The sequence below is a fragment of the Bufo gargarizans genome, chromosome 3 (assembly GCF_014858855.1).
Source record: "Bufo gargarizans isolate SCDJY-AF-19 chromosome 3, ASM1485885v1, whole genome shotgun sequence".
Lineage (NCBI taxonomy): Eukaryota > Metazoa > Chordata > Amphibia > Anura > Bufonidae > Bufo > Bufo gargarizans.
In genome coordinates this window covers 106,383,474-106,396,428 of record NC_058082.1, presented here as the reverse complement: position 1 = coordinate 106,396,428, position 12,955 = coordinate 106,383,474, and the positions used below count along the sequence as shown (strand labels likewise).

The 12,955-nt window shown below is 43.7% G+C and overlaps 1 protein-coding gene across 1 annotated transcript in view; it reads left to right on the top strand.

Annotated features, from left to right (window-relative positions):
• The window catches only part of SP1 (Sp1 transcription factor), a 26,181-nt gene extending 13,226 nt beyond the window's left edge, over positions 1 to 12,955 (top strand). The window contains exons 4-6 of the mRNA XM_044284148.1: positions 1,259 to 1,427; positions 2,726 to 2,925; positions 9,246 to 12,955. Coding sequence (XP_044140083.1) covers positions 1,259 to 1,427; positions 2,726 to 2,925; positions 9,246 to 9,562 — 686 coding nt within the window. The 3' untranslated portion in view covers positions 9,563 to 12,955. The remainder of the gene's footprint in view (positions 1 to 1,258; positions 1,428 to 2,725; positions 2,926 to 9,245) is intronic.

Genomic DNA, 12,955 nt, shown 5'->3' with positions numbered 1-12,955 from the left:
TTTTTCAGTGTTTTGCAGTCCGTTTTTCACAGATCCGTTCTGTGTTTTTTGTTTCCGTTGTGTTTCTGTTCCGTTTTTCCGTATGGCATATACAGTAATCACATAGAAAAAATTGGGCTGGGCATAAAATTTTCAATAGATGGTTCCACAAAATTGGAACAGATACGGAAGACTTACGGATGCATTTCCGTATGTGTTCCGTTTTTTTGCGGACCCATGGACTTGAATGGAGCCACGGAACGTGATTTGCGGGCAAAATTGGACGTTTTCTTTTGTTTGCAGAACCGTTGAAATGACTGGTTCCGTATATGGAATGCAAAAAACGGCCCGTAAACGGGAGAAGAAAACAAACGTTTGTGTGAAAGAGGCCTAATACAGTACATGCCAGAGCTCTAAGGGTTAAGGCCCATTCACACAACAGTAAGGGGTCTGTGCCGCTGACAGTGATGCACAGGCATCGGCAGTGTGAATCCCGTATTGCCGTGCAGATGCATTGAGTTGAATGGGTCTGCAAAAGATGGGACATCCTGTCTTTTAAGGTGCGGTGGCACGGACCTGAAAGCTGACAAAGCGCTTCTGATTCGTGCCTCTGCTGCATTTTAAAATCGGACCCATTCAAGTCAGCGGGTCCGCATCCACACCACAGAGTTCACACGGCTGGTGCCTGTTTATTGCAGACCCGCCATCTGCGGTCCGCAATACGGACACTGAGCCCTTACAGTCTGAACGGACTCTTACACAGCATTATGTCAGTAGAATTCTGTAGACGTAATGTTATGCAGAGACACACAGCATTATAAGTTATTTTAATGCCTGTGACACTAATAAAACTATTGCAACTGTATTACAGATTCATTTTGTGTGGATCGGTGTGTTTAAAAAGATTCTGTATATATGAAGAGAGGGCTTCAATGGGAGAATAGCTTTGTAGATGTGGCTCAATCAGGGAAAATATTCTCCACAAGTGGGCGCTGTGTATTGCTTGTTTTCAAGGATTTTTTTATTTTTATCTCTGAATCAAGTTGCTTGTGATCAGAAATTATCGTTAAGTTCGGTTTACTTGCTGTATGTTTGTGTGTCCCTCCCCCTTATATTGAACTATGTGAAGACAGGTTGTATTGTCGTCATATTGCTAGTTTTTTTTTAATATTTATTATCCTTGACTATAATTCTGTCTCCTCATCTGACAAGCCATGCTTGTAATCCGCCTATTGCTTATTGGCCCGTGTCTGATTTTTATTGTCTACTCCATAAACAGGTGATGGAAGTGGCCACCTAAGCATTCATACTGCTGGTGCTGATGGGCTACACGAGGATCATTCTGCCATGGAGGAGGGTGAAACAAGCCCAGATCCTCAACCCCAACCTGGACGGAGAATGCGTAGAGAGGCCTGTACTTGTCCTTACTGTAAAGACAGTGAGGGAAGGTATGAATAAGAAACATTAGGACAGTGTTGTGTCACAGGATACCTTTTAAAATGAATGGATCATTCAAAGTAAGGCTACTTTCACATCTGCGTTCCGTTTGGTTGCGTCCCCATCAGACAGAAAAACGCTGCAAGCAACGTTTTTCTGTCCGCAATGTGGTGCGGCGCAAGACGGATTCGTCCTGACACACAATGTAAGTCAATGGGGATGGATCCATTTTCTCTGACACAATAGAAAACTGATCCCTCCCCCATTGACTTTCAATGGTGTTCAAGACGGATATGTCGTGGCTATAGAAGACAATACAACCGGATCTGTTCATGACGGATGCATGTGGTTGTATTATTGTAACAAAAGCATTTTTGCAGATCCATGACGGATCTAATGTGAAGGTAGCTTAAGGGCTCATTCAAGCGGTCGTAGTGTTTTGTGGTCCGCAAACTGCGGATCCGCAAAGCATGGGTACAGTCCCATATGCGTTCTGCATTTTGTGGACCACAGATGGCTGGCACTATGATAGAAATGCCTATTGTCTGCAGTTGTGGACAAGAATAGGACATGCTCAATCTTTTTTGCAGAGCCACGGAATGAAACAACGGTCTGTGGATGCGAACTCATTCATAAGTTAAGCTAATCTGAATGAGCCCTAATACATAGATGAGCAGTTTCCACCCAAAGCAAGTTCTTTGCTGTTGCTCTCTTAAAGGGAAAAAAACAACCTATTTAAAGGGTTTTCTAAGATTTCAGAACTGATGACCTTACCTCCTTTAACTTCCGTGAGTTATACTTGTGGGTGTGTTATGTGACCATTGCAGAGGTCCGTTGTGTAGGGAGGGGAGGAGGTAAGCTCTGATCATCACCCTTTGTGAATGATGTATCCTGTGTTGTCTATCTCCAGCTTTTTAAGAGTAGTTTAATCTAATTTTAATGCCGCCTGTGATGACAGATGACAGCTGCCCCTGGTGGCACTGCTCACAGCACAAACTGAAAAGTAATTTCTACCAAACAGGAAAGGTCAGACTTTTGTGAGGGTGCCACATAAACATTAACATAAAAACTTATAAAAGTAAGTCATTGACCACAGATTCCTTGTCATGGGGTTATATCACCATAACTTGGCAGCAGAGGTGAATAAGCTGCTGTCTAAGATATTGGTAGATTGAGTCTATTCCTCCAGTGCTCATGAGTTACTGAAGGATTTCTTGCATCCTCTACCATGCGTCTTGTATTTAAAAAATGCCCTGGTTTGTTATATTACAGAATGCTTAAACATCTTCAAACATATCTTCTTTTTCAGGAGTTCAAGTGACCCAGGGAAGAAAAAGCAACATATCTGTCATATCCCAGGCTGTGGCAAAGTCTATGGAAAGACATCCCATCTGAGGGCTCATTTACGTTGGCATACAGGGGAAAGACCTTTTGTCTGCACCTGGGTATTCTGCGGAAAACGCTTTACCCGGAGTGATGAACTACAGAGGCACAAGCGTACCCACACTGGTGAGTTGTCTGTACCAGTTGTGCCAGCTATGCTCATACTGACCAGTGTGAGGGCAGCTGCACAAATTTTTATATATTTTTTTTCTCCTGACATCTGTTAGGTCTGGTGATTACAAAATAATTTATAATAAAGTTATCACCTACTTCTTGGTATTTCTATGTAGCCAAAGTTGCAGATAGTACAGGTATTCATATTGTTCTGAGCAGACATTTCTGTTAAAACTGACAGCATGTATTACTGTGACATTTCATGGTATAACATACTGTGGAACACTGTATAAATGGAACCACTTTTTATTATTATTTGAAGCTTAAAGGGTGGTCCATGCCTTTTGTTATTGATTGCCTATCCTCAGAATAGGCAATCAATATGTTATCTGCAGGGTTCTGACACCCAGCTGTGTCAGTAGTGTTAGAGCTGGAACCACACAACTTCGTCCATTGTGCAGTGGATGGAGCTTGTAACTGTAGCACTGCAGAAGTGGGTGGGGGCTGTGTGGTTCCAGCACCGGAGCTACTCTGAAACAGCTAGCTGGTTAGTGAGTGTGGGACCCCCGCTGATCAGATATTGATGGCCTATCCTGAGGAGAGGCCATCAACAATAATGACGTGGACAACACCTTTAACCCCTTCCCGACATATGACGTAATAGTACGTCATTGCGGCAGGTGCATTCCCTCATTTTGACGTACTAATAAGTCATGAGTGATCGGGCGGGCACCGGTGCGTTGCGCACCCGTTCACTGCAGGGGCCCGGCAGTCCCTGGTAGCCGGGCACCTGCTGTATCCGCCGGCATCGCTGTACAAGCCAATGCGGACAGATTAACCCCTTCTATGCCGCGATTAGCACTGACCGCGGCATAGGAGGGGTCCCCGCGCTGCTGTGGCGGGGACCAGAGGCAGCCTCGGGACATGCCTTCTACGGGTGCCCAGGAGATCCAGCCTCAGGCTGGGTCTCCTAGGCAACCTGTTTGTGTACTACTCGCTGTAGTACACGAACAGGCAATCCATTACAATACAGATATATTGTAATGCATTGCAGAGGGGATCGGACACCCAAAAGTAAAGTCCCAGAGTGGGTCAAAATAAAGTTTAAAAAAAAGAACTTGCATATTGGGTATCGCCTCGTCCGTAACGACAGTCTATCACATGATCCACCCCATCTGATAAACACCGTAAATAAAATAAAAAACTGCCAAAAAAAGCCTTTTTTTTGGGTCCCCTTACATCACAAAATTGCAACACCAAGCGATCAAAAAGGCGTATGCCCCCAAGCTGGTACCAATAAGTCACCTCATCCCACAAAAAATATAAATATTTGACTCTCAGACAATGGAGACACTAAGGCCTCATGCACACGACCGTTGTGTGCATCCGTGGCCGTTGTGCCGTTTTCCGTTTCTTTTCACGGACCCATTGACTTTCAATGGGTCCGTGGAAAAATCGGAAAATGCACCGTTTGGCAGCCGCATCCGTGAGCCGTGTTTCCTGGCCGTGAAAAAAATATGACCTGTCCTATTTTTTTCACGGCCAACGGTTCACGGGCCCATTCAAGTCAATGGGTCCGTGAAAGAACACGGATGCACACAAGATTGGCATCCGTGGCCGTGATCCGTGGCCGTAGGTTTTAGTTTCATACAGACTGATCCGAAGATCCGTCTGCATAAAAGCTTTTTCAGAGCTGAGTTTTCACTTCGTGAAAACTCAGATCCGACAGTATATTCTAACACAGAGGCGTTCCCATGGTGATGGGACGCTTCTAGTTAGAATACACTACAAACTGTGTACAAGACTGCCCCCTGCTGCCTGGCAGCACCCGATCTCTTACAGGGGGATATGATAGTACAATTAACCCCATCAGGTGCGGCACCTGAAGGGGTTAATTGTACTATCATATCCCCCTGTAAGAGATCAGGGCTGCCAGGCAGCAGGGGGCAGACCCCCCCCTCCCCAGTTTGAATATCATTGTGCGGCCCCCCCTCCCCTGTTGTTAACTCGTTGGTGGCCAGTGTGCGCACCCCCCTCCCTCCCTCCCTCCCTCTATTGTTTTAATACATTGGGGCCAGTGTGCGCGCGCCCCCCCAACCCCCCCCCCCCCTCCCTCCCTCCCTCTATTGTTTTAATACATTGGGGCCAGTGTGCGCACCCCCCCAACCCCCCTCCCTCCCTCTATTGTAATAATAGCATTGGGGCCAGTGTGCGCACACCCCCCCGATCATCGGTGGCAGCGGAGTAGAAGATTTTCATACTTACCTGGCTGCTGCTGCGATGTCTGCGTCCGGCCGGGAGCTCCTCCTACTGGTAAGTGACAGCAATGCGCCGCACAGACCTGTCACTTACCAGTAGGAGGAGCTCCCGGCCGGACACAGAGATCGCAGCAGCCAGGTAAGTATGAATCTTCTACTCCGCTGGCACCGATGATCGGGGGGGGGGGGGGGGGGGGGGGCACACACTGGCCCCAATGCTATTATTACAATAGAGGGAGGGAGGGGGGGGGGGGGGTTGGGGGGGCGCGCACACTGGCCCCAATGCTATTATTACAAGGGAGGGAGGGAGGGGGGGCCCACTGGCCACCAATGAGTTAAAAACAGGGGGGGGGGGGGGGGTCTGCCCCCTGCTGCCTGGCAGCACCTGCCAGGCAGCAGGGGACAGTCATGTACACAGTTTTTTTGTATATTCTAACCTGAAGCGTCTCCATCACCATGGGAACGCCTCTGTGTTAGAATATACTGTCGGAAATGAGTTTCACGATGTAGCTCATATCCGACAGTATATTCTAACACAGAGGCGTTCCCATGGTGATGGGGACGCTACAAGTTAAAATATACCATCGGATTGGAGAAAACTCCAATCCGATGGTATAACAGAACTCCAGACTTTACATTGAAAGTCAATGGGGACGGATCCGTTTGAAATGGCACCATATTGTGTCAACATCAAACGGATCCGTCCCCATTGACTTGCATTGTAATTCAGGACGGATCCGTTTGGCTCCGCACGGCCAGGCGGACACCAAAATGACTTTTTTTTTCATGTCCGTGGATCCTCCAAAAATCAAGGAAGACCCACGGACGGAAAAACGATCACGGACCCGACCCGTTTTTGCGGGCCGTGAAAAAAAACTGTCGTGTGCATGAGGCCTAAAAAGCATTTTTGAAGCAAAAAAAAACAAATTATTATTGTGTCAGTGAAATAAAAGAACACATGACCTAACTCCTCAGATGAACATCGTAAAAAGTGCACAAAAACTTTTTTTTTTTTGTCACCGATCATCATTTAAAGTGCAACACCAAGCAATCAAAAGGCGTATGCCCCCCCAAAATAGAACCAATGAAACCATCACCTCACCCCGCAAAAAAATGAGCCCCTAAAAAAATCGGGAAAAAAAACAAACTATGGCTCTCTTAGACTATGGAGACACTAAAACAATTTGTTTGTTTAAAAAATGCTATTGTGTAAAACTTAAAGGGATACTGTCACCAGGTTTCACCCCCTCCAGATAAAAATATGGTTATGTTCAGGGAGCTTTAACCATTCCTAATGTGGTCTTATAAATGTAATCTGTAGGCACATTTTGCTAAAAATACGCTATTACTAACCTGTCATTCATAAAAATAAGGTGCCCAAGGGGATGTAAATGGCTCACAAAAAATGGCTCACAAAAAAAACCTTGCCTCACAAAAAAAAAACGTACTATAGAGCGATTAAAAATCATATGTACCCCAAAATAGTACCAATAAAACTGTCACCTTATCCTCTAGTTTCCAAAATGGGGTCACTTTTGGGAGTTTCTACTCTTAGGGGGGGCTTCAAATGGGACATGGTGTCTAAAAACCAGTCCAACAAAATCTGCCTTCCAAAAACCATGCGGCGCTCCTTTTCTATTGCTCCCTGCCGTGTGCCCTTACATCAGTTTACAACCACATGTGGGGTGTTTCTGTAAACCGCAGAATCGGGGTAATAAATATTGAGTTTTGTTTGGCTGTTAACCCTCTGTGTTAAAGAAAGAAATGAATTAAAATGGAAAATCCTTTAATTCTTGTGGAACACTGAAAGGGTTAGCAAAGTTTGTAAAGTCAGTTTTGAGTAACTTATGGGGGGGTTTCCACTATGTAAGCCTCACAAAGTGGCTTCAGACCTGAACTGGTCCTTTAAGAAAATTTCCAAATCCCACTTTTTAAAGATGTTCAGAATTGCTTCTAATATTCTAAACCTTCTAACGTCCCCCAAAAAATTGACATTTGCAAAATGATGCAAACGTAAAGTAGACATATGGGGAATGTTAAGTAATACATATTTTGAGGTATCCCTTTCTGTTTTAAAAGCGGAGAAATAGTAATTTTGAAAATTGTGAATTTATTTTCATAAATAAAGGTAAAATATATTGACTTAAATGTATTACTATCATGAAGTCCAATGTGTCCCGAGAAAAACTCAGAATGGCTTGGATAAATAATTGTTCCAAAGTTATTACCACATAAAGTACCGTATTTTTCGCCCTTTAAGACGCACCGGCCCATAAAGACGCACCTAGGTGTTTGGGGAGGAAAATAAGAAAAAATTAACCAAAAAGGTGTGCTTTTGGTGGGTTTGGAACTAATGGTGGTCTGTGGATGACGGACACTTATGGGGGGGGGGGTCTGTGGATGACGGACACTTATGGGGGGGGGGGGAGATCTGTGGATGACTCGACACTGTTACAGGGGGATCTGTGGCTGGCACTGTTATATATGTGCCATCCACAGACCCCCCACCCCATAACTGTGCCATCCACAGATTCCGTGTGGCCACCGCCACATACAAATATAAAATGTATTATTGAATTAAAAGTTATTAAACATGCCCCCCTCACTCCTAATAGTACTGTATATCAGAATTTCTTTTGTATAATGGCGGCCGGCGCGTCCCTCAGTGACTTCACTTGTCTGCGCCGCCTGCTTCATTCATAAAGCAGGCGGCGCAGGCACGTGACATCAGTGAGTGACGCGCCGCCCTGCCTGCCGGCATTATACAGAAGAAATTCGGATATACGATACTATTAGGAGTGAGGGGGGCATGTTTAATAAATTAATTCAATAATGCATTTTATATTAGTATACCGGAGCGGCGGGGCTATAGTACAGTGACCGCACCCCCCCACTGCTATTGCCGGCCCCCAGCTCCTCCTCCTCCTCCCAGTCCCTCCCCCGGCCCCCGCTCCGTACATCGCGTCCAGCGATGTTAAACTGTCAGCATTCGCCCCATAAGACGCAGGGGCATTTTCCTCCCATTTTTGGGGAGGAAAAAGTGCGTCTTATGGGGCGAAAAATACGGTAACACATGTCAGATTTGCAAAAAATGCAGGGATGTGAAAACTGGTCCGGGGTAGAAGGGGTTAAAGTCTTTCAACTTGTGGCTGCAATTTACAGTTGTATTTTTGGTTCTCTTTGCTAAATGGGTCTTCGTCTGACCCTAATTTTCTGGGTCCGTTTTATATAGCCATTAAGTTAAAAGGATTTTCTGAGGGTTTTAAATTATTTCTTTTTTTTATCGCTGATGGTGGGGGTCCGACTTCCGAGACGGCACCTGTGCTCACAGTAGCTCCACAGCCTTCTCTCAGCTCGCCAGGCACAGCACCATATATTGTATAGCGGCTGTGCTTGGTATTGCAGCTCAGCCCCAATTACTTCAATGGGACTGAGCTGCACCTATGCTGTGTGTCTGATAATGGTCAGGTCGCATGGCCTAGTCAAAGCTGGAGAAGACTGCGGCACCGGTGCCTTATAAAACAGCTGATCGGCGGGGGTTCCAGTTGTCGGGCCCCACCAATGAAATACCGATGACCTATGCAGAGGATAGGTCATATGAAAAAAAAAAAACTCTGAACACCCACATAGGACAAATGTATGGCTGTCTGCAGCCGCCACTAGGGGAACTTACTAAAGATTGAATTACAAAGCCCACATGAGGGATTCTTGTGTTAAAAAAAAAATTCCATTACACTTAAAGAAGGAGCTCCTCTGTTCAGGGCCCTGTCCATAAATGATTGTGAGAGATATTACAAAGGATCTTGAGGTATCAGCATATTACTCCATTACTTTGGAGCCCATTTAATTAGGAATTGTTCAATTCCCTAAAAACTAATACAGATTAACTGCAGTTTCACGTTTGTTGCTGTATACAGCAGGGCACTCTGAGACCTCCTTATTGATTGTAACACAATGATTGTCATATATACATACACATTATATCGGATTTTGGAGCCAATGGTATTAAAATATTTTTAAGTAGATGAATTAACAGTGTAATATTAATATCATACACTTCTATGTGCTTTGTAGGTGAGAAGAAATTTGTGTGTCCGGAGTGTCCAAAGCGCTTCATGAGAAGTGATCATTTGTCGAAGCACATAAAGACACATCAAAACAAGAAGAGCCAGCCCGGACCAATAGCCCTGACTACAGTTCCAATGGAAACAGGGACAGGCTCTGATGGAAGTGCTGCCTCCACTCCCACCCCTCAGGCCCTCATCACCACCAATATGGTAGCCATGGAGGCAATATCGCCCGAAGGCATTGCCCGTCTCGCCAGCAGCGGCATAAACGTCATGCAAGTGGCAGACCTGCAGTCAATCAATATCAGCGGCAATGGCTTCTGAGGGGCCTTGTTCGGGCAGGACTGTAAATAATTGGGAAAAATGTGTTTAGTTATTGGAGTCTGGGCTGTAAAAGAATGATGGGTCCAAAAGTGTCAAACGTCTGTTGTGACTTGGAAGTTTGTGCCAACTTCTCCTCCCAGCTTTGATGCGGGGAGACTCGCCCTCTGTAGCAATTTTCAGTGCCCCCCCCCCCCCCTCCCCCTCCATTCTCATTGATTAACAATATATTACAGATCTCTACAGGGCTTCCTGTTTGGACGGAAGGTAACCATGTATGTGTTGAAATGGGAAACGAACCTCCAGTTATTAAACCTTGACCTGGTTGAGGCAGAGTGGATTTGAGCTTTAACCCGCTTGATATAAAGGCTAATGATACCCGCCTTCTGAAGGAGAGCCAGCAGCTAGCCACTGTAAAGCCTCTGACTCTGTTAGGGTGAAGGTGTTTGCCAGGACTTATCTATTCTTCCTTTTTTATTATAAATATATATATATAATAAATATTTCTATTTTCTTATATTTTCAGAAACAGAGGAGAACCTAAGGTACACCAGTAAACGTTGAACCTTTATAATTATTGTCAAAGCAATACATTTTTAACAAGACACACACATATAATATATAGAGGATATTAAAACATGAAAGACAAAAATGCCAAAAATTGTGACGTTATAACAAGTGCTTAGACCAAAATGTTCTCTGGTCTCTCTGCATAGCCTTATCTTGTCATTTACTTTATTTTTATTTTATTTTTTTTGGCTAATCTGTAATCTGAATGGATTGAGTTGTTTGTTGAATTTTCAGGCATTTTGTGGGCTTCTGTATACATTTTCTCTCTCATACCCTTTTCTTCATTAACTGTCACATTGCCATTGAGCAGCAGAAATAATGGCGATCATCTTGTCTTGATCTGGCATGCACGCCACAATGGAAGCAGTCTGCCATATGTAGAAGCTATCGTTAACTGTAGTGGGTTGGTCATGATTCTGCCATAAAAAGTGGAAATACCAAGTGGTGCAAGCAATAAGTGTTTTGTATCCAGTCATGTATTGTAGATTTATCAGTGCTGTATGAAGAATTTGGAGGCTAAATATGAAATGGAGCTGCTAATCTATTCGTTCTGTTCTGCATATTTGGTTTCCTGACATCATTTGGTCCAGTCAGACCTCCCATGGAGCAATGAAATCCCCTGGGTGATAATGCACCAGACTAGTGAGTTCTTGTTGCCACATTCTGACTCGTCTTAGTTGTGGGGTTTTAAGTGTTCATTTATGTTCCTTTTCTGGCCGGAGGAAGAGGAGTCATGCCGTCTACTGAGCACAGTGTCTCTGAATGTGGAGAGGAATTTTAGGTTCCTGACATGGACTGTTCTCTTCGGTGTTATGTCGTGTCCCCTTTGCTCATCTTCTGGCCCATTTTGTAAATGTTAGTGGAGAGGTTTGTTTTTGTTTTTTTAGGTACTTGTATACTTACCTTTTTTTTATTTTTTTTTGAAAATTGTATTTGGGGGGGCTTCCACCTGCATATTTTATAGAGCTATATTCATGCAGCCTACACACAAAACTAAAATGTATTTTTATACAGTGGTTTGTCCCCTCAGGGCATCTTGTATTCTGCTCCTAAAAGTAAAAGGTAGAGATTTATCATCTTACTAGGGTGTAGATGAAATCCGCGCATCTTGCTTTCAGTGGAGGACGTCACGTTGGATACTAGGCTTTGTTGAGGTTTCTGTTCAGGTTGGATGTGAGGGGAGAGCTGGTTACATTTGATGGAGAAGATGTGTTTTCTCAATGACTGTGCCTTAATCTATCATTATGTGGCTAGACCATAAATGATTACTTTATAAGGAAACCCACTCAATCAGTTACGAGCTATGCATTACCGTATGTCACGCAATTATTTTTAAAATTGCCCCCCCCCCCCCTAATTCCAATGTTGTCATGTCTCATGCATTGTACTTGATTTCCTGCATCGTTACCTATGTACTAACTAGTAGTTTTATTTTTTAAAACCTATAAATTCTGTGACCTCTCTATTATTTCTTGTAAATAAATGACTTCTTTCTATTTCTGTCAAAAAGGCTCCAAGTTTGTTTCAATTTACCGTGCAGTAAGCGGAGTATTCAGGAAAACCAGTGGACTTGCCATTGTCTCTCCAGGTCATGGCGTTTCGTGAACAGGCTCTCTTTTGCACCTTGCTTTTTGTCTGACTTAGCTGATATTCACAAGCCAAGTGTCTCTGCTTATCCCATAATAACCCAATGTCTAATTGTTCGAGACCTGTCATAAGGTCCTGGAAAGGCAGGATTATCAAAAACAGGTCTAGTCCCAAACCTGTTCATGGGCTATGTTACCGTTTTGGCTCCATAAATTTGAACCACTGCAGTCATAGGTTTTCCAGAGGGAAAGAAAGTGGGGGACATCCCATGTAACATTGAGTCCTAATGAATGGATAAGCCTTATTTGTCATATGATGGACAAGCCCATATGTAGGGGCCGAGTGACGCGCTATTGGGAGACCACGTGGCCATCAAATGAAATGATTGATATGACTAGTATGTTATAAGTGGACTATATAGCTGTTAATACGGATAACTTTCTATGTGACGTGATTTACTGTTTGTAGACGTTGCTGGAAAGTTGCTTGGCCACTGGAGAAACGACAGTACCGTAATTGCAGTCCACTAATGAATATTGTCTGGAAGAGGAGCGCTCCATGGGTAAATACAGGTCTACATTTTGATATAGCACCTGCATGATTTCTATGGAGCAGGTTCTCTGAAAATGTGGAAGATAATTGGGGTTTCAAGCATTACTTGTGCCATCGATGATGAAAAGCAAGATTTACTTGTGTGGTGTAAGTAGGATGATGTGGCTTCCAGTAATATTATGTGCAGGTGTTGACTTGGCTCTTTGCAGGTGGGGTGGTCATTGAATATGTTCATCCCAACTTATAGGATGAGATGCTTCGGTAAGATTATTTATATGTAAGGGTTGTTGGTTATCTTTGGCACCTAGGGAGATCACCCAATGGCAGGAATTGTAGATAGTTTTGGTTTCCTTAATGGTTTCCTTATGTTTTTTATTTTTGTACGTTGCAAAATTTTTGTCCAATCTGACTTCCAAGTCTTTTCTCTGGACAGTATTTGTCAAGCCATTAACTTTTCTAAAACCTCTGGGAATGTATAAACCGTGCCTAAAACTTTAACACTGGCAATAAACTAAAGGCTAGACTATAATAAAACTTTTGTATTTTTTTTTTTTATCCTGGTGTTATAGGGGAAGCATTTTAAAACCATCCTTTTGTACAAAGGTGACAATTACTGTAGTTTATAACTCATTTGTAAACTTAATTACATTTTTGTTTTTAATAAAGTCTCTTAAGAGCTCTGTCCGA